The 25,495-nt window shown below is 39.4% G+C and overlaps 1 protein-coding gene across 2 annotated transcripts in view; it reads right to left on the bottom strand.

Moving 5' to 3' along the window:
• SLC44A5 (solute carrier family 44 member 5) overlaps positions 1-25,495 on the bottom strand; it is a 71,872-nt gene that overhangs the window by 12,764 nt on the left and 33,613 nt on the right. For both annotated transcript variants that reach the window (XM_027651456.1, XM_027651454.1), the window contains exons 3-14: positions 20,988-21,061; positions 18,908-18,992; positions 16,134-16,218; positions 13,755-13,883; positions 12,918-12,978; positions 11,184-11,307; positions 10,229-10,312; positions 8,881-8,993; positions 8,344-8,475; positions 5,472-5,571; positions 2,631-2,723; positions 1,627-1,714 (exon numbers count right to left, since the gene is read on the bottom strand). In XM_027651456.1, coding sequence (XP_027507257.1) covers positions 1,627-1,714; positions 2,631-2,723; positions 5,472-5,571; positions 8,344-8,475; positions 8,881-8,993; positions 10,229-10,312; positions 11,184-11,307; positions 12,918-12,978; positions 13,755-13,883; positions 16,134-16,218; positions 18,908-18,992; positions 20,988-21,061 — 1,168 coding nt within the window. The remainder of the gene's footprint in view (positions 1-1,626; positions 1,715-2,630; positions 2,724-5,471; positions 5,572-8,343; positions 8,476-8,880; positions 8,994-10,228; positions 10,313-11,183; positions 11,308-12,917; positions 12,979-13,754; positions 13,884-16,133; positions 16,219-18,907; positions 18,993-20,987; positions 21,062-25,495) is intronic.

Raw genomic sequence — 25,495 nt, 5'->3', positions numbered from 1 at the left:
CTGAAGTTTAGTGGGTTAATTTAAATGACATAATTCTGCTTGATGTTTCATTAGTTCATTAAACATTGCACTTCAGCACTACGTAACCCGTTTACATATTCAAGGATTCATATCAATGACTTATGAGATGCTTAACTTTAAACTAGGTGTTAGCAAACAGGGTTGTTCACTACATGCCTGAAACCTACATAAATGGAATTTGAATTTCAGAAATATACTTTTAAGATACATAAACACTTCAGTTTCGTTAAAGAAAATCTGCTCACAATAAAAAAAATATATTTATTTGAAAACTAGAGGCCAAATCTGACATTTAGGTAAATCATCACAGTTGAAAGGAAAACAACTGAGCTATGCCATTTCATACAAACTGTGGATGTGTTCACAACTTTCCTTACGTACCTCAGACTATTAAAAGAGGAGTAGTCTTTACATTTAATTACTTTTCCCTATTTCTATTGTTCATTTCATGTATTTGCTTGGTTTGGGCATGAAATAAAACCAAAGCAATTTTAATTACTCTCTTTTGCAGCGTTCAGACATCAGCAGGGTGAGGAATTCTTTGGTATCTACACAACCACAGCAGTATACTGGAATTTAATGCATCAGCTCCTAGCCGTTCCTCCTGCCCCATTGCTGGGCACACCCGAGCAGAGCCTGGTCCATCCTCTGACTCCTCCCTGCAGACACTGACAGACATGGATGAGGGCCCCTCTCAGTGTCTCCTCTCGAGGCTGAACAGCCCCAGCTCCCTCAGCCTTTCCTCGTAAGGGAGATGCTCCAGTCCCCTCATCATCTCTGCAGCCTCTGCAGGACCCGCTCCAGGAGCTCCATGTCCCCCCTGTCCTGAGGAGCCCAGAACTGGACACAGCACTGCAGATGTGCCTCACAGGGCTGAGCACAGGGACAGGATCCCCTCCCTGACCTTCTGGCAATGCTCTTCCTAATGCAATGCAGGATCCCACTGGCCTTCTTGGCCCCCAGGACACACTGCTGGTCAGGGACAGTTTGTCATCCACCAGGACCACCAGGTCCTTCTCTGCAGAGCTGCTCTCCAGCCTGTGCTGGTGTGTGGGGTTATTATTCCCCAGGTGCATAACATTTGATAAATATTTCTAGTTCTATAAACATCTTTAAATTCAAACCCAGTCAAGTAAAAATTTTTGACCAAAGGCAAAATTTAGATTAAACAAGACAAATATTTCTTGAGCTTCCTAAAGGTAATTACTGTGCCAAAGGAAGCTAAGCTTCTGCTTCAAATCACGGCTAGTCCTTGGGCAAGTTTGAGGCACAGCTTTCAAACACTGCCACTGCCTCTAGAAGACCACAAAACAGACTCCTCATGAATTAAAGAATACCAATAAACTTTTATTTCTGTCTTCCTTTCTCACCCTGTAAATTAGAATGGTTAATATTTACAAGACAATTTAGCAGAAAAACTAGTTTATGTCTGTAAAATTCTTTGAACAAAGAAGTGTTACCTGAACACTAGGTAATATTTTCAGATTTAACATGAGGAATCATTACTTAAAATATGCACATTTTCTACCAGCACTGCCTTTTAACAGTGATTAGGAAATGCAACTAGTATAGCTCTCACTATAGTTAAATATTTGTTACACTTACCTCTGGGTCACAAGTCAGGTTTGCATACTTGCACAGTGTTTGATTAGCCATGACTTTATACACAGGTTCTCCTGATGTGGCCAGAAAACTGAACGAAATATTTTAAGGAGGAATCACAGAACTGTAGGCTTTGAGCAACTTAGGATTCTGCAGTGGGTAAAGAGCTCTAAAGAACTTGTGCAGGTAACACAAAAACTTCTCTTGCTATGCAGAGATGCATCTGAAGGGTTGACAGACAAGACTGAATACTCTTTTTACTTTGAGAACTAAAGCAAACTCCATCCCAGAGCTGTAATAACCCCATACCAGAATGGGCAGAGGGTATAACCTTGAAAGTTGTCTTTATCTCTCCTGCATATCTATCTTTGACAAGGTAGACTATGCAGTAGTTCTTTGACAGTTTGTATTTTGGTGGTAGATATAGAGCATAAGGATGAATTAACATTCTGACCCTCCTTGTGAATGAAAGAACAAGAGGTTTTCAAATAGCAGTTTTCCCCTTTCTTAATCCTTACCAAGCCCTTGCTGTTTGGGAACAAACAGTGGTTGCTGTCAGGCAATTCATAGAAGACAGTGCACTGTATATTCTCTCACTCCTTTCTCACACTTTTCTGAATAAAACACATACAGAGCCCACTCCACCCCCAGTTAACTAAGAGACTGTTAACGCCAGGCCTGTAGAGCACACAGCACTTTAAAGACCATATTCACTCTTTGCTGAGGGCCCTTTTTAGTCCCTGAAGTCAACCTTTAGTAGTACACAATACCTTGTATGATCCCCCCCTGCCTTGGCATAAATTTTAGTCCAGTTCTTTTTAATTAGATTAAATGCACTAATTTGTACATCACATGCAATCATGCGGCAAGGAAGAGTGTGTCAGCACATGACGTGCTAAGTGACCAAATAACCCTCTTAACACTGCTTTGATTAACATGAAATAGCAGAGAATTATCAAGTCTTGCAGACCAGAAGACTTGCTCCAGAGAGGTACACAGAAGGATACACAGCTGTCACAGCCCAGTAGGAAATACAAATTGCAATGAGTATGAAGGTGACGATGGGGTAGAACAGTGTAGACATTATATAGCCAATAGCCCTATGAAAGAAACAAAACATATCAATAAGCTACAACAATTCCAGAAACAAGCTTTTTATCAGTCCTCTTCTAGTAATTTTACTTTGAGATCCTTGTTGACAGTTGTAACATAATCTAGCACTGGGATCTCAGAATACTGCAGGAACTTTATTCAAATGTCTTCAAATCTTGACTTTGTCATTTCTACCACTCCACTTTTATCAACAGTAGTACTACAGTGAACTTTATCTATTTGCCATGTTCCAGCCTGTCTTCTTTCTCCTTCTTCATGACTGCTTCACATATCCATCTCTTTACAGGCCACTGACCAATTTCCATGACATTTCCTTGCTGACTGCTGCAGATATCACTTTTTATGTCCTTATCCCACTCTGCTCATCCCATGCTCTTCCTTCAGCTTCGACAGACCTGAAATTACCTTGTTCTGCTTTGTATCTGACAACTCTGTTCCCAGCTCCTTCCCTGCCTTAGAAGTGCTAGCTATTTTGGGGCAGAGACAGTCAACTTGTTTTTGCAATGCCAGGACATGCTTACAGCTTCCTGTGACTACGTGACTTTCCTTGCATGTGCCATAGATGAGTGGTGGTCACCTTTGGCCACTGGCAGGCAAGAAGAATAATGGCCTTTCGCTGCTGAAAGCATAGAGGGCTTCTTTTAACATCAAGGCTTATGTTTTAGAGAGTGACATTCTACTGCTAATTCTTGTGGATAGAATGTGACTAGTGAGCAGGAACTTGAGGATGCTAGTTCCTACTCTGCCAGTGACAACTTCTCTGTAAGAGAGGGAGCTGATATAACCCCTCTTGGTAAACTGGCTGCAGTTATCTCAGAAGGGAACAACTCCAGCTGGGTATCTCACTGGACGTGAATTCATAGAACATGTGATTTGTTCACTGAAGCTTACAGTCATTAACAGTCTCTACATGCCTGTCATCTATCTTGTCCTGTTACTCTAAATTTTCTTTCCTGTGACCCTGTAAGCCTATCACAAGCCTTTTTGTCTAGTACTATTTCCCACAGTATTTATCCTATGACTTATGGCACTTTTGATATTATTTGTTTTATAGGATGCAGTTCCCAGAATGCAAAAGGAGAAAAATTTACTCAGTTTCTACAGGTAAAGTAGCAAATGCTGGGGGGAATGCAAAGAAATTGTCATGTGCAATCAGCAGGTTATGAGCAACACACCAATTGTTTTCTGAGTCCAGAGATGTAAAAGTCACACAGGTGGACACAGCCTTATGCTGTGTGAGAAAAAATCACAACATATTAGCTGTGTTCAGCATTTAATGGTAGGCCTCTTAGTTACCACTAAGACCATGGACAATTATTCCAACAAACTGAGTAACAACTTTTGTTTCTGACTATGGATTTCAAGTCAATTATTAGCATTATAATTGTAATACTTTTGAAAAAATAGTTAAAAGGTATTGAAAAACATAATTTGACTTCCAGTCATCAGCAGCTTATTTTTCATCTTTCTGAATACAGGGCATGGTCTATTAGGTTTACAGTAATTACATACACTGTTTCATCTCATGCATTATGCACAAGAGTAAAAACTTCATCCTCAATTGACCTTTCCATGCTGCTGAAAAACTACAGAATGTTATTACTTCTCAGCAAGAAGTTTATGAGCTTTCTAAAATCCTTCTACCTGTCAAGGTTGTGAGCAAAGGTTTTTAAGAGTGCTAAAAGTGTCTCTGGATTTTAATGAACAGGAATTAAAGAGTTTAATTTAGTGCTGCCAAAATTAATTGCTATGCTCTAATTGCACAGTAGCGTTAACACAGGAAACAGGTATCTGACTGAATGCTGAACTTCTGTATTTCTTAATCCCATCACAAAAATCCCTAATCCTGATTCCTAGGAACCACAATGTCAATAGAGATGGCAGAAGACCACAAGGAAGTGCATATAGAAAAACTCAGAGCTAACTCTCTGTGCTCTAACAACACAGCTTTGCTTCCAAGGCCTCTGAGATCACAGCCTATTTGCAAAAAAAAATCCAAGGGCCTGAGATTTAAGTCCATCTCTCCTTTGTAATATTCCCATTTAAAAAAAAAAAAAAAAAAAAAGTGTTGGCACTGTGTAAAACAGAAACCACTGTAAACAAAACCTATGCATATTTCAGGAAACACAAAATGAAGACGCCCCTTACGCCTTCAACTCTCATATCCTGCTCTGCTTTCTTCTTTACTCAGAGCTAAAAAGAGGTATCTTGGACTGCAACCTTTTAAAATGCCTGGTCACAGAAAACTCCTTTTCTCTCTGCAGATTTATGCCTGTCCACACAATAGTTGGATTGGAGCCAGAAGAAACCAGTTTTTCCTAAATAAAAGCCACAGACAAAACAACACCAATCCTCTACCACTAGTATATCATTCCAGAGACAATCCAATGACAGAGTAAAGTTGGTAGTTATAGGGCCTAGGCTCCTACTAACAGTGTACCACACTCAGCTTTTCTGTTGAGACACCTTGCACTGAGCCCTATGCAGTAACATCAACAATGTATGTATTCTTAAGGCAGGAAGCTGAGAGATAAGAAATACCTTATAAAAATGCTCCTATAAGCACAATGTCATTAATAGAAAGTTGGCATTCCTTATATTACCTGTTCGGTTCAACAAATTCAGTGTTGTATTTTAACCCCCAAATTTCTGCCTTTGGTATTGGAGCTTGAGAAGATCGTACTCTAGAGATCGTTTAACAGAATTCAAAATGTATTAAAATCAGACAAACATACCTACTACCTTCCTTCAACAGTGCAATAGCAATCCGGATCCGATTTCTTAGGAAGATCAGCATCAGTATGATTATGACTTCAACACCACAAAGTATTATCACTGTAAGCAAACAAACAAAAAAGTTAGATTTATCAAGAACCAAACCTCTGTAATTTTTTTCCCTTGTATTTTACACTACTGTTCATGAACTCCACAAAATTCTCTACTTGAGCAGTTCTCTTTCTCCAACTGCACCTCTCAAACTTCAATCCACTTCATGCAGTTCCACTTTAAAGAAGTTCTATATGCAGAGAGCTAGTCAGAACCTGATATTAGCATTTATATTTTTAAAAGAAATACAGAACATATAATTCTCAGACAAAGATAAAAACTTACTTTAATGTAATTGCAGTATCTAGCTTTAGATACAATTCATCCTTTACAAATTCTACTTTTCATAAACAAGCATTTTGCAAGTTCATACGATAATGCTGCTCATTTGTAGCATTTAGATAACAATTAAAAAAAAAGAGATGAAGAGACAACTTTTTCATTGAGTGCTATTGTTCTAAAATTTAGATGCACTAAAATCAATAGATTTGTTTGAGCATTAACCTGACATGAGCTCCTTTCACCTCCTTTGAGTTAAAATAAAAAAAAGAAGCGACTATAATCGGACAGTTTTGGACAAATTATTTTCACCTTCCAGTTGTGCTGATGAAATAATACACATTTGCTCTGAGGTTAGAGCTCTAAGAGCACCATGCTCCAGAACAATTCCTCTCTTAGTTATAAGCAATATTTGAATCATAACCCTCATCTGGGTAAAGGGTCTGCTTCTGTCTGATTTCTATTTGTGCTGGTTCAAAACCTACTTCTGCAGTAGAAAGTAAGAAAATTCTGTGGACTTCCATCTAGAGAAGACAGTCTTTAATGCCTGAAGCACATCTCCTCTGACTCTGAGACATATCCATTAATTTTTTTGTCCTTTGGATCGCTAGATAACATTTAAACCAGCCCAGCAGGTGTGGGTGGTTGCACATAAGAAGTTCCGTGGAGGGAGAGGAAGACAGAAGGGACAGTATCCATAAATAAACTTGTATGGAGATTTGCAAAGGAACATGAGACTTGGCTTTAGGTCCCACAGCTCAGATATAGTCTCAGAATATCAGACCCAGATACTCACAGATGATGTTAAATTGCAATCTCAAGTATTATCAGTACTCCTGGCAAAAGAACTGCAGGTGGCAAGTGACTGCTGTGGTACTCAGAGCCACAGACCTTGTTCAGAACAAAGTTTTTGTTACACACGTTTCAATATCATCTTCCGATGAAGAAATATAAAACCAGGTTTCTTTAAAGTTGGTCTCATTTCAATTCAGCTCTGTTAAGTTAAGGTACTTGTTCCAAACATTGTGAAAAAGGCAAGCCATTTCAGTACATGATGAGTTCTAGACTAGGACTATGAGTACACTTTCTTCAAGGGTATTTAACTATTTATTTTGCTGGGCGATGTTGGAAAAGCAATTTAATTCCTGAGTATCTCCATTTACTCATCTGAAAGTGACACTGACTTCTAGATAAACTATACGCTGGCTGCTAGGAATCAGGAAGGAAAAGAGCTTGAAGAGTCAGAAGAAAAAAAACATAATAAAGTCCCAATATTCTCTAGGGATAGAATATTAAAAATCTCTGCCTCAACAATTATAGAAGATGCCTTATGAGCTCAATAATCCAACACAGAGGTAAATGAAGACACAAAGAAGAGAAAGGAGATTTAAGCAGTATACTACTGCTCTATTAATTTAGCTACCAATAGGGAGAGGCAGCGTTTTAGGTTATGTCATCATCAGTTAAGTGTCTGTGTGCCTTCTAATAGAACAGTAACAGGTATTTGTTCAGAACCGGACAGGTTCTGTCTTCTGTCTCTCCTTTCTTGGGGAGGAATATGTGTGCTGCAGGCTGCCTTGTTCCAGGAAGATGTTGTTTTAAATACACTGCCCTTGCAAGAGAAGGCAACGGAGCACTTTTGAAAAGAAAGGTGATGAAATTTGCTACGGTTCATTCCACAGTCTTAAATCAGCCTCCAAAAAAATTCAGTGACATGAACGTAAATTGAGGGGAGACCTCATTAGGGTCGTCAACATCCTCAGGAGGTGAAGCAGAGGGGCAGGTACAGATCTCTTCACTCTGTGAAGACGAGTGAGCACTGATGGGTCTTGAGGAAATGGCTGGAGCTGAGTCAGGGGAGGGTTAGGTTTCATATTAAGAAAAGGTTCTTTCCCCAGAGAGTGGTTGGGCACTGAACAGGCTCCCCAGGGCAGTGGTCACAGCACCAAGGCTGCCCGAGCTCAAGAAGCATTTGGACAATGTTCTTAAACACATGGTGGGATTGTAGGGGCATCTGTGCAGGGCTAGGAGTTGGACTCGATGATCCTGATGGGTCCCTCCCAGCTCAGCATATTCTATGACTCTAAGATACAAAGATGTAGTTACTCATGTGAGTTATTAATCACAATTCTGGAGCACTCAAAGAGGGAGAAAAAATAAACTGGGAGTGAAAAATGCCTCTCCTTATGCAACTTCATCGGGACTAACTTGATTATTGCCTTCTACTTCTCCATGATGAAGACTGAACACACAGGAAGTAGAATGCTAATAACGTAAGAATTTTTCACTTGTATCACTATTGTGATTGCATTATCTTCCTTAAAAATATACTAGTCTCATTTTAAAAAAGCACACTTTTATACAATACAGAGAAATGGAATTGTTTGCTTCTCTAGGCACCATATGTAGAGGATGAGATTTAACAGGGCAGAAACTGTAGCAAGACACTGATTGATTCTCCTGAATATACATTAACAGATACCAAATTTAAAGGGCACTTACTAAATGCTAACCATGTTTGCCTCAGTTGCAGGTACACTTTGAAGTCTGTCTGGAATCCAATATCATAAACAGTGAGGTCAGATCCAGGTATTCCTTTAAGATGATCATATTCCCAGTAACAATGCCAGATGCCTTTTAAAAAACAATCAATATAACATGAGTGTTTCTGAAGAATGCAAAGACAAATTTTAACAAAAATCTTTTACAAGCCAAGCATTTTGTCTTCAGCCTATCAGGTAAGCAAAACCCAAAAATGCACCACTATGAGCCTAGTCAATTATAATATCGGTACAAGTGATGACACACTGAGCATACTGTGTGTAGATAAGGCAGTTTACTACATCTGGTGGTGAGTATGAGCACAGCTGGATTCTTCCTACATTTTGCTGCCACTTAAGTCCTTCTCACTTAACTTTGTCTCAAAGTAGGCATTCATTCCCCCAGCTCTACCATTTAATTGATGTAACTACTGATTTTCCTTGCCCAAATTTAAGCAATAAAGAAAGACAGCCTCAGAGGCTAGAAGATTACACTTACCATAACCTATAATTCCAATCACACCAAAGATGAAAATCCAGAAGAGAACCCCAGCCGTGAACCTCAATAACACAAGGAAGAGCAGACTCAGCATCATTGCAATGAACAGCCCACTAGAAAGAGAAGAAATAAACGCAGGGAAAACGAGTGTGAGAATCTATTCACTTTCTTGTATCCCTGTTACTCCAAATGAGGGTCACTTCATCTCACATAAGAGAATGATTTGTAAAATTGTACTTCAAAATCTTTGTTATGAAATACATTCTCATGGCTATTATCTGCTATTACAAACAAATAGTTTATATATGACAGTCTCACAGGGCAGAGCCTGAAATATTTGTAGGCACTAGGTTCTCAGGCTGGTTGAATGGGACTAAATACAAGGCCCTTTTTGTCACTTACACCAGTTGTACAACCCCCTGTCTTTTTCAGGCCACGGTCTAATCTACAGTACAGAGTACTCCAAGTCTCCTGCCACTAACGACTGTGAGCATGGTATCAGACTAGGAGCAAGCTGTCCCTCCACCAGTGACTGAACACTTTTAAAAGCTTAACTGATGTTTCTGAAGTAATTCTCCATATTATTATCTAAAGTATGTATTTATTGTCATGGATTTGCATTCAGGCTTGACTAATGCTTAACATGTGCATGTTACGGGCTCTCACCTGGCAATGACTTTTGTTCCCGTTTAAATTGAACACTCTCGTCAATCAAAACCAATATTAATGGGTTAAGAATGCACAAATACTTACATATTTGCTTCAGCAAAGTAGCTACTTCTTTTGTTTCAAATTTGTTTTAATTAATTGGTGATTAGCTAGTATTAATTGCAAGATGAAATTAATACCATTCAATACTTTTTGTTCTTGATGTTGCTTTGCCTGCTGCTTTGGAGTTATGGATTTATATTGGACTTACAGATTATAATGGATTTAACTATATATTGCTAATATGAATTTAGAAATTATGTGGGGTTTATATATATATACACTAATGACACTTAGCAACTGCAACTGGTTTGAAAGTCACCTAATTCAGATTTTTGAGTTTTGGAATTGCCATGCAGATGGGTCCTGCAAGAGAACACAGCACCTCCTGATTTTCTGTCTGGCAGGACATTAAAAAGCTACCCCAGATCAACTGATGCTCTATGTATGTATGCTGTACTATCCTTATCTCATGCACAGAACCACAACAGTTTTATTATCATGTGATGAAAGGAAATTACAGTTGCTCCTTGAGTTTTAAAGTAGGATTGGTACCAAACACATACATGATATATTTTTTTATTCCCTGTATGCTCCAAAGTGAGTTTGGAAAAATAAAAAATACCCATAAAAATCTTACATTAAAATCCAATACCAAGAAATGGCATAGTCTTCAAAAATTTTCACTCCAATTGATCTTGCATCCAGGACATTATTGATGCCGCTGAGAAAAAACAAATCAAAGAAAAGGTTGCTTCAGGTAGAAAAGCAGAATGTATTTAAACAACAAATAGGCTCAGTAAAAGAATTCGAAATATCTTTCCTAGTGATAAAAGCATATTGCAATTCTTCAGTTCCAGTTCTGTCATCAAGCCAACATCAATCACAGTTATAGCAAAGAAAAAAACTGCATAAGAGTCTCTCTGCAATTAGTGAAAAAAAATTTATTAAAAAGGTTTTATTAAAAAGCTTTTATCGCCAGAGTGTAGTCTATTCATATCTGCAATGTAACAATGGCCAAACAGTTGTGACTCTAGGACTGCTAATAGCATAGAAAGCAGCTCAGAGAAGCAAAAGGTTTACTTTATGGAACTGTTTTCCTACCCTGCAAAGTGCTTGCTTGTATTATTTTTTTTCTAAGAATAGCCCAGTACATTGTTTTTTCCCCAAAGCAGGAGCACTGTGATGAGGTGAGATGCCCAAAGGACAGCCTATGGTAGTAGAAAGGCCACCACAGAAGAGGGTAACCAAGGCCATCACTGGCTGGCCTGAATCCTGCAGCAGAAGGTTTGCATCTTGAACTTTCCTAGCAAAACTAAGTTTTTAGAGGAAAAACAACAAGAATGATTTAACCAACTGATAACCACTGAGACAATCAGGCTAAAACTTTTTGCTCCTTTCTGCAAACCACAGTGTTGGATTTCCTTAACTGAAATTTGGAAGTGCTCAGGCACACAGAGACCACTTACTACCAAGTCTTGCTTGGGTACTCTCAGCCATCGGTTACAGCAGATTCTGATTATTTTTGAATTCCTAAATTATTGCACAGTCTCAGAATCCAACAAATGAACACACTGAAAAAGGGTAAAACCTACTTTGCAGCTTCCCTGAGATCAGTTACATTTCTTGTCTTTCCTCTTCCATCTTTGAACGTAGTCTGATTTGCCACGGTCAACACACCATTCTTTGTGGAGAAGTCTGGGAAGCATCTCTTAAGAACTGTTCAAAGTATCAAAACACAGTAATGCATATTACATTTCATGTCAAGCTCCACTTGTATCATTTTTCTTTTGTAACATATTTAAATAATTTCAGATTTGCAGTCAACTGATTATCTAACAATATGCTGACTTTGACAAATCTTGGAAGAGCCATTACATTCAAGATTATGATTTTTATGCTCTGGGGCTTTTTGTCCAAGCTACAGGCAGGGTAGGATCATAGATTTCAACTGGAGATTCTAGGTCCTACCAAACAACAACAGTAGTATATGTAAAAGTTTAAGAACTTGTAATAAATGTGGAACTTACTCTCTGTCAGTATCTGGGCAGCTTACAAAAACTGAAGCTTCTCAAATATGCCATTTCATGGTAATAATCAGACCAGCCCCCAGGGACAGACTCAACTTGACTGGTCACGAATGGTACTAGCACCCAAAACAATACATAACAGCAAGTGTCAGTTCCTCATATGCCAGATGAGTTCCAGTACCAGCCACTATCACTAGATATTCTCGGAGAGGAAGCAATGGAAAAAAGACAGAAACTATTGGTTAGACAGAGGGAGGAGGAGATTATAAAAAAAGAGAGAAAAGGAGAGATGTTTGCACACTCATTTATGCTGCCCTGTTCTTTGCTGCAAAAAGTCCTGGGTTTTATTCCAAAGGGAAGAGCAGGTCAGTCCTCCTACACAGCTGTACTTTATTTAACCATTCAGTGCTTTCCTTATCAGATTCCAATAAATATTGATGCCAGGGTTCAATATTCAGTCTGGTATATCTACCCCAGCAATTATTCTGACTAAATAATTAAGTAACGTGCCTCTTTTCCTCCCTCTGTAATCCCTGCCCCTTGTTGTAGTCTAAAAGAAGATAATGGTTTCTTTGCAAATTATTTTCTGTCTTTTGGGTCAGTACATCAGTTTTAATATGAATTCTTAGTATGTTTTTAAAACTGAATCCATATTTTCTCTTTTTAATAACCTGTCCCCGTTTTACATGATGTCCATTTTAAAGCATGGCAAAAATAAACAGCAATTTCTTATTTGCATAAGCTTCTGGGTCAGTATTACATTTCTGCAGGTGAGATGAGCTCTGAGATCTGTGGTTATCTACTCAGAAATATGTGCTGACCATAGTGACAAAAACATTCTTGACCCCTTAATTCCTCTGTATGCCCTGCATAGCCAGCACTGCAGCTGAAAAGAGCTGCACTGCAACTGGGCTGAAGTATCATGTGAACTTCAACAGCTGCCCATATGAGCCTTCCCATGCTCGTAACATTTCCTTGATGCCAGTGGTGTTGCTTCCTCACATATTTTGGAAGGCACAATTTGAGCCATAAAATTTTTGTTATCAGTGATGATTCGAGAGCAAGAAAGAGCTCAGCTTGACCTGATCACAGGCTGAATGTTTCCAGATGACAGTTAGAAGAAATATTAGTAAATATTTATATTTTCAAACTCTTTAAAATTGAATGGATGTGACTGTCAGATAACAGACAGTTCATAGTGACCTTGCCACTATGAAAAACACACTTCAGACTGGAGTTGTGCTTTAATGGGAATGCTCACAATCTGCTAAGACGTGTGTAAGAAGTAGAACCACTCACAAGGCCTGCTTGGAATGATCATCGAAGGACAATCTTCATCACGTAGGACTTGAGCAACAGACTAAAAAGGGGAAAAATAGTAATGCTGAATACATAGCAGAATAACTACATGCTTTTCGTTTCTCATCCAGTCTGACAGAATGTCCCAAACTGGGCTTTGTAGCCTCCTCCCCAAACCTGGCTGGTGGAGCTGCAAGATATATTCATGATCTAAGTGAGAATCCAAACTGTCATTGTGATTTGGGAAAAGACTATTCTTCTTTTCTTTTCTAGTGACAACAAAAGAAAAGACCTGTTCACTTTGGATCAGCATCTAAGCCAGAAGTGACTGGGCAATTGTTCCTTGCCTCCCCTTCACCTTTTCTCTTAAAGAAAGTAAGAATTCAGCACAACTAATATAGCTGAATTGCAAGGTGTTTTAAAGATTGGAGAAATAACACAGTAAATTTGAGTGCAAAATCAATAACATGAAGGATAGATTAATTTTCTTAGCTAAATTTCTAAGTAGCTATAGATGACTTATGAGCCTTAAGAATTGGTTTGAGACACTCTGCTCTACTGCTGTGGAGTACCTAAGTACCTACCACAGTACTGCAACTACATGGGTAGCTGCAGATATTCTTTTAAGCAAACAGCAATCATTTAAAGAGTGGGGAATTTAGTGTGTATACAAGACCTTCACCCTGGTTTAAACAACTGTCAAATCACATAAATGGGACATATGCTTATACAGTGACATCAGATAATTCAAGTCTTTGATGCAGTTCAGTAAAATTATGTACATTACACTTTGCTTGAAGAAAAAATATATTCCATCACCTACTGATAGATACACACCTTGCGAGGATTGTTAAAGCCAGGTTTGCAGAACTGCCTGAAGTAATTCCACTGATCTGGTTTATATCTGTAGGAAGCCTGAACATCAATGTATGTTGCAAACCTGTCTGGGCACTTTGAAACACAAAGCTGCAAGAAAAAAAAAAAGAGTAAAGATACACTGGGGGTAGAGAAGGGTGAGGAAAATTAGTGCAATGGAAAAGCAAGAAAAAGGCCACTGCCTTCAGTATTATTTACTGCGGGATTTAGAAAGGGATGTATGTTGTCCTTTTGATTCCCTAGACGAATACTTCTAAAATTCTTTGACAGAACACACTTTCAAAGTCTCTCCTCATATCAGGCACATCAAGCCCCTCTCTGTACCTTCTTAGGTATTACACATTCTGGTAGATAAGCAGAGTTTTCAGTCTGTTGAAAAAAGCATTATTTATTTTTTTTGAAGAACAAGAAAAAATCTGTCAGGTCCTCCTCTACTTCTATCAGCAGCAGTGTATATGAACGAGGTGCTGTGGCAGCTACTTCCACAGGATACATGCAATTTCTTTCTATTACATGTATAAGGAGAACTTTATTTTAAAAAGGTCTCACTAAAATTAAAAGTCTCAGGTAATATTGTTCCATCCTTCTACATAGTCTCTTCAGTCAAATACATCTCTACAAATATTGTCAAGTCAAGATAGTCATAAATCACTCAAAAGTGACTTTTAACTGCTGACAAAGGCTGGATCTTCTCTAGTTACAAAGCAAGGGGATGCACACATCAGGAATGAAGTTCACACCACTTAAGGTACAACCATTATAAGTTGGATTTATGTGAGAAAGCAAGAAATGACTGGGGTTTAATGAATGCATCCTCTAAGAAGCTGTGGTTTAGATTTAGGGCATGGAGAAGTGGCTGCCCAAATACACAGACTCTGAAGGCTCTGCTGGTCACTGGAATCACACAAGTGGACAGATGTTCTGACTCCTCAACATTAACCCTGGCATGTAAAGGCCATCTTTTTACAGAGATTTAACCATCTGCAGTAACAAACAGCATTCAAAAGCATTTTTAGTTTTGGAGATACTGCATGTTTGAAAATGAACAAAATAGCTACTCCACTCCAACAAACTCTCCTGAAACAAGTATTTCACCTTACTTGATTCATGGCCATTACCAACTTGACCACAGCACCAGTCAAATCTCACACAATGATCTCAGTATTTCTGAACAGACTGAATCGTTCCAGTAAGAGAGGTAAAGACTGCAGGGTAACAGTGTTAGTGTCTGCATGTTGACAGATGGGGATTCCTGAAGCCAAATCTGCTGCTGATAGAAAAAGGTTTTGTTCTGACAGCAACTGGCCAATTGTTAAAAGGGTTCTTGCTATTCCTTGCTGGAGATTTCCACCTCTTCAGCTGTGTCAAACTGTCCATAAAGTCACATTAACTAGTAAGTCAGAAATATCTATCAAGGATAGGGATCAGGAGTAAGGGCAAGCAAGAAATGGGAAACATTTTAAAATGGTAGTCCAGTAAGCAGACAATTAACATTTGTAATCAGTAAACTGGTTACTGTGTAACAAACCTCATCCAAATTAACACTGTACTTCACTGAGTGTTGTCAAGATGAATGAGACCACATCTGTCACCTGTAGTTTAACTGCACTTTACTTTGGAAGCAAAGCTGGATCAGAGCAGTCCTGCACCTAATTCCTCTGACCTACCCTGTGCTCTAAGTTGTTGCCTCTTAAGATGAACTGACATAACTGGTTGTGCAATTATTCAATAAACCAGGTCAGTAAAGTGGTCTTGTAAAAAAGATTAGGAGGATAATTTTAACCCACATAAGTTCAGTGACTGGGTTTATTTCACAGCTTCATGAGGAATTGCAGCACAAAGGGAGTACGAAGTGTGGCATAAGGCAAGAACAAGTTTTCAAAATCTTCACTTTTCAAAGTGCCATAGGTTCTAACCACAACCAGTGGTTACATACTGGGTGTGCATACTGCCAGTGGTTCCTGTCACTGGCAGTATGCACATTTTCTTGAACATGTCTAGCTTTGAAAACCAGAGGTGTCAATCCATATTTTCTGCATGCACTGAATACTACTAGATAGCTGCCTGTGATGAATTCATAAGTCACAAATTGCTGTATTCAACTCAACAGACTTTTTTTGTCAACTCTTATCAAAAACACACAATCTTGTACGTTTCTATTTAATTTTTCTGACCATCACAGGCTACAGAGACTGTGTGCTACAAGTCATCTATAAAACAATCATGTTATATTTTGAAGGACATGAACAGCAATTTTTAAATCCAAACAAATGTATGCCTAGTTCTTAAGCACCATGACTAAGATGCAGGGAAAATATTTTCTCTCTCCATTTCACTCACCTGTGTTGTAGGGCACTGCAGGTTTATTAACACTACGGGGCTGGCACATTTCAGAATGTTAAAGTAAAACAAAATGGTCTTGTTCCTATGGAAGTGGATATAAGATAATTAATGTCATAAATATAGGTGTTTATATATCCTAACCTTCCAAAATTTATAGCATACATTGATATTTAAATTCTATAACCATGAATGGCCATACTGTAAACACAAGGCAAAAAAAATCCCAAGCGAAAGTTCCACATCAAGACATCTCTGAAAACAGAAGTATTTGTTCTAAAGAATTCTAATTTTGAGAAGTTTTTTCCACAGTCAGGTTTTAAGCTGAAAGAATTCATGTGTTCGTAGTCCTGCTTCAAAAGGGTGAGGTCTGTAAAGTAACCCTGGCAAAAGCACCGTGGTCTCTGTGCTTCCACTGAACATCCTGTGAATGCACCACATGCAAATTCACCATCAGAAAATGCTACACTGTAAAAGCTGCCTAATTTTTGTTGATCAGAAGGTGGCACCAAAATCAATCAGAAGCTTTTTATAGTTGGAAACCAAAAGCAGTTGGCCAGAAAACAGAATGATAATAGCATCTACTAATAACACTGATAAACCCCCTCTGATATAAATAGGGGTCAGTCTGAGGGGTTTGCAGCCCAGAAGCCACACACATGACAGCTACTAGAACTTGGGACCTTGCAGTAGCTGTCACTTCAGTTTGGATTTGTTGAAAACTGAGGACCCCAAGATCTCTTGATTTAAAGACCGGGCTTTTGAAGACAGCAAAACATGCTGTTAACCTTTGCTATGTCAGAAAATTATCAGATAGCTCTAGTGAAGATGATATGGCAGTAGTCCTGCCCTTTTTACACAAGCCTTCAAAGCCAGCTAGTCATGCCAGGACTATGTTGTGCCCCTGTAAGAAATAATGGTGCATATGGCCTATGAAGGGTCACCAAGTTGATCAGAGGGATGAAGCACTTCTCCCAAGAGGAAAGGCTGAGAGAACTGGGATTTCTCAGCATAGAGAAGAGAGAAGGCTCAGGGGTGACCTGAAGATGGAAAGAGACTGTATGCAAGAGCCTGGAGTGACAGGACAGGGGGGAATGGCTTCAAACTGAAGGAGGGAAGGTTTAGACTAGATATTGGGAAAAAATTCTTCCCTTTGAGGGTGGTCAGGCACTGGCACAGGTCGCCCAGAGAAGCTGTGGCTGCTCCACAGGGACTTTGGAAAACCACAGTTCTGGGTCAGCCTTTCACACTGCTTAGTTTTAGGCAATCTGAAAAACAACAGTACTGACGAAAGCCTGACAAGCACATCCCACACCTCCACTTTTGGGGACTAGAAGGCCTCGTTCAGAAGGGTGTCCTGGCCCACTGCTATAAACACTCTTGCTTTTCCATTAGGTTGTATTATGTGTCTTCTGGCTTATATTTTTATAAGAAACTCGTCAACGTGTGAAATTAGTGCTGAAATGCAGTCTCAGTAGCTGTATTATTCTCCAGCAATCATATATATGGAGGGACATTTGTTAACACAAACCGGAAACCACATAGTAAGAAATAACTAAAGGGCTGAGTAACAAAGAGAAAGAGGGAATGGGAGCGAATTATAAGAATCAGAGAGAAGCACCTGGCACCACACCACACAGTGTATGGAAGTCATGTCTCTGAGACTCCCAAAACCATTTGCTCACTGTTTTTACAGACCACAAAGGGGACAAGGACAAATTCGGGGTGAAGCGAGGAACAGAGAAGGGGTGCACTGAGGGGAACACACACAACGCTACAACTTTTTCTCCTTGTTTTTCCTCTTCAGGAAGTTGGACTCTCCAACAATTGCTGTAAAGAATCTAAGTCAGAGCATGGAACATATCTTCTTACACTAACTAGTCTGTTTTCTCTGTAAAAAAACCCTCAGAGTATATATACTCCTGCTCCCCTGCCTTCTGAACTGCCCTTTGGACAGTGGCTTCCTCATTTTTTTCCACAGAAAACTAAATGGGGAAAGAAAGATGCAGCAAAGAGTTGTTATCAAATGCTAGTATAACATCCATATATATATACGTATATCTATATCTATCCAGTGACAAGGGCATAAAGGGTGCCTAATACATACTTTTTAAAAGGTAGAAGTCAGGGAAGAATCAAACTTTTAAAAATTCTATTTCATAAACCACTTAGATTTTCAAAGAAAACATTGATGTGACATCTTTCTTCCCTGAGTGGCTATTTTCATGCAGAAGTACTCTGTTGAGATCAACTAATTAATTTAACTCTTACAATTCAAAATTTTAGAAGACTGGAACACAGACATAAGTTAATAGAGCCCCTTTGGCTCTATTTACCTTCTATTTACCCAAGGAGGGTGTGGCTACAGCTGCCAGTCTCCCAGACCACTCCATCTCCTCTCTACTGGCACTGGATAAGCACCAGAAAAAAAACAACAGCTTTGCATTACAGTCTTTTCTGTAATTTGGTGCATGTGGAGAAAAATTCAAACTTTGGCAGAAGTTGTGTCAGCTAATCACTTTCTATGCAGCTGCTGATGCAATCCCTAAATTGTATTGATGCTTTACCAAAAATATTCTCTAAATGGCACAAAAAGCTGTACGACACAAAAAATTTGGGTCTGGATTTGTACTGCGCAACTAATATATTTCTGAATTTTATTTGGAATAAATACAGTAAGAGTGTCATTGTCTCTTTGGCAGAGGGATTTGAAACCTCACATCTTATTCACAGTGCATGAGTAATAAAGGTATGTGAATGGATGCAGTACTCACTCATTGAGGGTTTCTTTCTGACCACAGAACTGCCCATAGCTGTCAGTTGGATATATCACTTTCCTGGGGTCACCGTGCACCCAAGCTGCAAAATATATACATACCTCTTAACCTTTTAGTCAAGTGTACGCAGCTAATAGTTAAAACTAGATAGCATCAATGTATCACTTCTAATGTACCATTTTACTCTTTGTTGATCACCACTGAAGACTACTGATTAGTTTATTTCCTAATGAAAAACTAAAATGCAAAGCACACTCAACTGAACCAAGATATGGATGAATCAGTAAAAAAGAAAGCCACTTCACTTTTTACTTCAGGGCATATATATCTGGGTGGCATCCAAAATATGTAATGATGTAATGGACTTGTAAAATAATGGTTATTAGAAGAGTAAAGAACAGGAGCTAACTGTGTAGACAAATCTGAGTGTTCACAAACAATGACATTGGCATTGAAGGGAACCTTCCACTACACCAGGTTGCTCCAAGCCTCATCCAACCTGCCTTTGAACACTCCCAGGGGTGGGGCAGCCACAGCTTCTCTGGGCAACCTATGCCAGTGCCCCACCCTCACAGGGAAGAATTTCTTCCCAACATCATACCTAACCCTGCCCTGTCAGTTTAGAAGCTATTCTCCCTTGTCCTGTCACTCCATGTCCTTGTCCAAAGACCCTCTCCAGCTCTCTTGGAGCCCCTCTAGACACTGGAAGGGACTCCTAAAGTTTCCCTGGAGCCTTCCCTTCTCCAGGCTGAACACCTCCAGCTCTCCAAGCCTGTCTCCAGAGCAGAGGTCCTCCAGTCCTTGGAGCATCTCCATGGTCTTCTCTGGACTTACTCCAGCAGGTCCACATCCTTCTGAAGTTTGGGGCCCCAGAGCTGGCAGCACTGCTGGTGAGGTCTCACCTGAGCAGAGCAGAGGGACAGAATCCCCCTGCCACCTGCTGGCCACACTTCTTGTGACATAGTCCAGGGTATGGTTGGCTTTCTGGACTGCAAATCCACATTGCTGGCTCATGTCCAACCTCTCATCAACCAGCACTCCCAAATCCTTCTCCTCAGGGCTGCTTTCAATCTGAACCGTTTGCTTCTAGCTTTTACTGTCTGATTAATGACAAATGAAAATTTCCATCACAGTTACTTTATGATTGCAAATTTATCAAACCATGGTATTTTTTTTTAACACATTTAATTTTGAGGTTTTTTATCAGAACACACATGGCTTTGAACTTCCTAAATACCTGCTGGAAAGCAGCTCTTCAAAGAAGGACCGGGGGGGGGGGGGCTGGTGAACAAGAAACTGTCCCTGACCAGCAGTGTGTCCTGGGGGTCAAAAAGGCCAGTCGAATTTTGCAGTACACCAGGAAGAGCATTGCCAGGTCAGGGAGGGGATCCTGCCCCTGTGCTCAGCCCTGTGAGGCACATCTGCAGTGCTTGTCCAGTTCTGGGCTCCTCAGGACAGAGGGGACATGGAGCTCCTGGAGCAGGTCCAGCAGAGGCTGCAGAGATGATGAGGGGACTGGAGTATCTCCCTTACAAGGAAAGGCTGAGGGAGCTGGGGCTGGTTCAGCCTCAAGAGGAGACCTCATCCATGTCTGTCAGTGTCTGCAGCAACAAGTCAGAGAATGGACCAGGCTCTGCTCGGGTGAGCCCAGCATTGGGACAAGAGGAACGGGCAGGAACTGATGGCCAGAAAGTTCCACCTGAACATGAGGAAGAACTTCTTTGCTGTGCAGTGACCGAGCACTGGGACAGATTGCCCCGAGTGGAGTGGAGTCTCCTCACTGGAGATATTCCAGAACTCTCTGGACACAATCCTGTGCCATGGGCTCTGGGTTGACCCTGCTGCAGCAGGGAGGTGGGACCAGGTGAGTCACTGTGGTCCCTTCCAGCCTGACCCATTCTGGGATCCTGTGAATTACAATGTTAATTCATTATTTGCTTCTATAAAAAACATTTCTTATTGATTGGAAAGCTTTACATAAATATAAGCCAAAGGACATCTCAGTTAAAAATGCTAACATTCACAAAGCTGCTTCCCTTCTGTATAGAAAAGCACTACTATACCTGTGTTTACTTACCTACAACTCCTAATGCAATGTAACCCAGAATGACAACTATGAAGATCACACAGCAAATAATGTCTGTGCAGTGCCTAGGGATAAAAACAAACACTTTCTGAAATAAGGTGTTTAATATGACTCTTTGAAAACACTGATGTCATAGGGTACTTTAACATCTGAATAAGTTGTCCACACCAGCACTTAGCAGAAGTCTTACTTACAAACTCACATTTGAGGTGTGAGGTCCTGTTTTTGCAGCAAGACCAGCATATAAATGTGCATGCCTTTCTCATGGTAGACAGCAATAAGAAAAGATTTAAGTACTGTTAAAACAAATAATACCTTACAACATTGAACCCATGAGATTACTCATGGTATAACCTGCTACAGGATATCTGCCTCAGAACACACCACTTGTGGCATCTGCCATTCTTTCTGTTTTCCAATCTATGTTTCCTCTTACAAAAAAACACTATGTTTTAACATAAAGGAGATAAAAGGTAGATTTTTTAAACAGTTGAAGAACCTGAAATGCCAAGGTGGAAAGGAATCAAAAATCCTGTACACTTCTCTAGAGAGTCACAACTTTACCATCTCACTAAAATAAACTTTTAGTGAGGCTGAAGGGGTACAGGACTCAAGGCCAATATGACAGTAACCTAAGAAAGGACAACTGCTCAAAGTACAAGGAGTGATGCTAAAATAATGCTTCTCATTTTCCCATCCTCCATTCAGAAGCAGTTCTGACACTGCTCAAGCTTGGCCCTCATCCCACTAGAGCCATTTTTAAAGGTACAATATTTATTTCAAGAGTCTCAGGAGAAATATGGCACCATAAATACTTTAATTACAACTCCTATAGTCTCAAAAACCTTTTCCAGTTCAATTCTCACAGGTCTCATTTTATGATACCTAAATGCAATTAAAGGTTATACCCATTTGCGTTAAAAGGTTCCTTTTAAAGTTTTGCTGAGCTACAAGTACCCATAAACACTTTACCAGAATGCAGGATTTTATGTTCTTTGTAATACATGAATTTCTGTGCAATATCTGTTAAAACTCACTGTTGCCAAATACTATGGTTATATAACTATTAACCAAAAAAAAAGGTACGTACACATTTTTTTTGAGTGGCTTCAGAAAATTTTGAAACAGTTCATAAAGGCTAATTGTTGTTTATACAAAATAACTGCTTATTTTACTAGATATTATAGGTGAAACCCTGGCTCCATTTAACATCATTATTAGCTCATGTAGCTCACTTCCAGCGAGATCATAACAGTAACTCATAAATACAAGGCTCCACAGGAGAGGAAAAAAACGTAAAGCTTCTTAAATTAATAAATTAAAATAAATTTGTAAAGGCACATGGTTATAGGCTGAAGACTATGGGAGTTTCCAAAGTTGCAGGAACTGGTATGATGGGAACTCGCTCTTCCTTAATAGGAGATATTGAAAGCCCATGCTTATTATTGAAACCTAATCAGAAATTATCCAGCCTTTTCTGCTTTCCACCGTCTCTCAGAAACATACTGGCTTCTTGGCTTCTCTTGCTTTGTTACATGTGGCAGTGCATACAAAGAATACCTTGTGCATGTGTAATGGCATCCTAGCAAATAAATTAATGCAAAGATAAAATCATCCACAGAGTATTAGTGCATAAAAGCCATTTATTCACTGACAGCTCATGCACTTAATCGTTAATGACTGACTAGAACCTCTCTTTGTTTGGCAGTTTCATGCCCAATCTGTCATGAGTACAACTGTGCTCAAGATGCTGCATAAGCAAGAAACATGACATTTATTAGTTAAACAGCACTAACAACTACAAATAGTCTCGAGCCCAGCACTGTGCAACTACACAGAGCAAAAGGAGGCTCAATACGTTCACATTGTGACTTTCACGTTACCCCTTTCAACTCTGCTGACTTAGATGAAGGTGACCACTGATGTCCTCACTTCTGAGTTCCTCCTTCCTGGTTAACTAACAACTTGTGTTTTGAGGCTTCCCTAAGTCATGTTGTGTCAAGGTGATGTTATACTATGAATAGCTATGAAGATCCCTTTCTTCACTGGGGCTGAAATGAGAAGGAAGATATGCTGTACAAGTAGTTAGTTACCAACATTTATCTATGACAGACTCTTACTGTAATCTAAGTAGCATCTTTAGCGGGTTATTTAGTTTAAAAAGCACAAAGGATAATTAGATGTCAAACCTGCTTATTATTTTAATATAGGCTACATTATCAAATGATGTGCCATGTAGATATTTATTAGTAACACATCTACATTTGTGAGAAAGTGAAATTTATATTGCTAGTTAAGGTCAATATTTTTATCAGATTTTTTTCAAATTCTTAAATAAGGTAGCTAAATGGTTATGGAAATGTACTGATAATCAATTTACGTGAGAACCCATTAACTACATTTTCTAATCACAGAGGAAAAGATGATCTTTGTCTTAACAAGAATACTAAATTTCTAGAAAGATGTTGAACAATTAAAGATAGTCCAGGAAGTGTCAGGATAAATAAAGTAATAAGAGAAAACTTCTACAATATGTCTAACCAGCAAGAGGAAAATGAAAAAAAAAACAAACATTAAGACTTGGTTTTCTGTTTTTCAGGGTTTTGGTGGTTTGAGGGATAGCCTGATGAACAACCTCAAAATATCATTTCTACTCTACAGCACTTTCAAAACTGCATCAGCTTCAGCAGTCACGATGATGGGATGTGATCTTTTCCAGCTGTCTTGCACCTTTCAGTGCCAATATGTACAATTAGCAGCCTATTCCCCTAGACACCCACCCTCTCCATTTTTCCATAATGAAGACAAACTTTTTCCCTGACCAATGAAAACTGACAAGAAATCAAGCACAGGACAATATATTTTATCATCAGAAAGCAAAGACAGGTGTTTCTCCACCCACACTGTACACACAGTTATACCAGTTATAGCAAGGTGTACAAACAGTCATGTCCCCACTCACACATTGATTACTAGCACTCATTTGTCTCAAAAAAATGCATGCTATCAGCTTCTTTGAATCTCTTCTCCTACAGGCAAGTGGGAAGCTTTAAAGTCAGAAACAAATTCAGAGAAGATTCCCATTTTCCTCCTTTTGAACTCTTTAAAGTATCTTCTTAAAAGGCATTTTGTTCATAGGAACTAGATAGTCTTTATTTGCTTGAGAGTGGTTTCCTAATAATTTAATCTTAGTAACTGGAAATAATTAATTAAGAAAACTCCATTCATTGTATTTAAGAAAAATCAATAATAATCTTAAACTACTTCAAGGCCATGTCTATAGTGTACTGCACAGTGCTGCACTGATCACCTTAAGAGGTCAGGCAAGTCATTTGAGTATCTTGCAGAAATGGATATTGAATCTAAACACAAGTGCACCTCATTGCATGTATGCTCAATAAGCATCAATGTACCTACCACTTTCTTGTGGTCTGCTGCACAATGAACCCACACTTAATACTTAGGGAACTGATCTTTTCTATATTGTTTCCAACAATACTATCTCATCAAAGCATTATAAAATGCACTGAACACATGTGGTGGTATAGTAATGTTCCATTGTATTTATTTGGTTGAGTTTTTAAGCAGACACTGTGGAATGTACAATTAGAATAGCACATAAATATACCTGGAATTGCAGGTACTGTATTGCTGTCACTATACAGAAACAATTACACAGATGTAACAGCAAGCCACAGTGCAAAACCAGTTTTTACTGACTACATCACACAGTAACAGCACAAACAAGTGAAGTTCCCTGGCATACCATCACCAGTTTTAGCACTCCTCATGCATGTGAAAGGCACAGCAACAGACTGCTCAAAAAAATACTACTGAATTGCAGTATTTCAGGTTCCAACTCTGCAGTCCACAGAACCCTAGGTAGTCTCACTCACTTCAGAGATACTCTTCATGCATGCAAAAACTGGTCACTCAAGTAAGGGTTTCAGGGCTGAGTGGCAGCAGTGACAGCACAGTGACACATCACTGACAGTACTTCACTGCTGTCACTCTCAATCACCACTGATTTCCTGCCAGGGATTTACCTGCTGGCCAGCCACAGTACAAATGTCATGGCACACAACCAGGCCATTCTCTGGAGAGAACTAATTCCCCTGGTGAGGTGACTACAGGAGCAGGAAAACCAGCTGTAAAGTGAAGAATAAAGTGTGACAGGGTCCAGTCCTGTGCTGTTTGGAAACAAGACAGTCTGCATCACATGGCTGTGGCACCCCAAAGCATAACAGAAGCTGACATGGTCCTACTTATATTGGTACGTGGTGAGACAGCAGGTACTAGTCAACGCAAGGCACACAGAACTGGCATTCAGACTGAAAGAACTTTAGAGCACACAGTTTAATACTCCCCAGTAATCATGCATCCTCAAGGGGAGTAAAAATGATCTCCTGGATTTAGAAGACATGCAGAATCAAATTCAGAAGTTTTGTTAACAAAATTTTTTATTCACTGTTCACTGCAAAGCAAAAGAATGTAAGAGA

Source organism: Corapipo altera, unplaced genomic scaffold (genome assembly GCF_003945725.1).
Source record: "Corapipo altera isolate COAL_440 unplaced genomic scaffold, ASM394572v1 57, whole genome shotgun sequence".
NCBI classification, from domain to species: Eukaryota; Metazoa; Chordata; class Aves; order Passeriformes; family Pipridae; genus Corapipo; species Corapipo altera.
The sequence above is the reverse complement of the archived record's forward strand: the minus strand, read 5'-3'. Positions and strand labels throughout refer to the sequence as shown.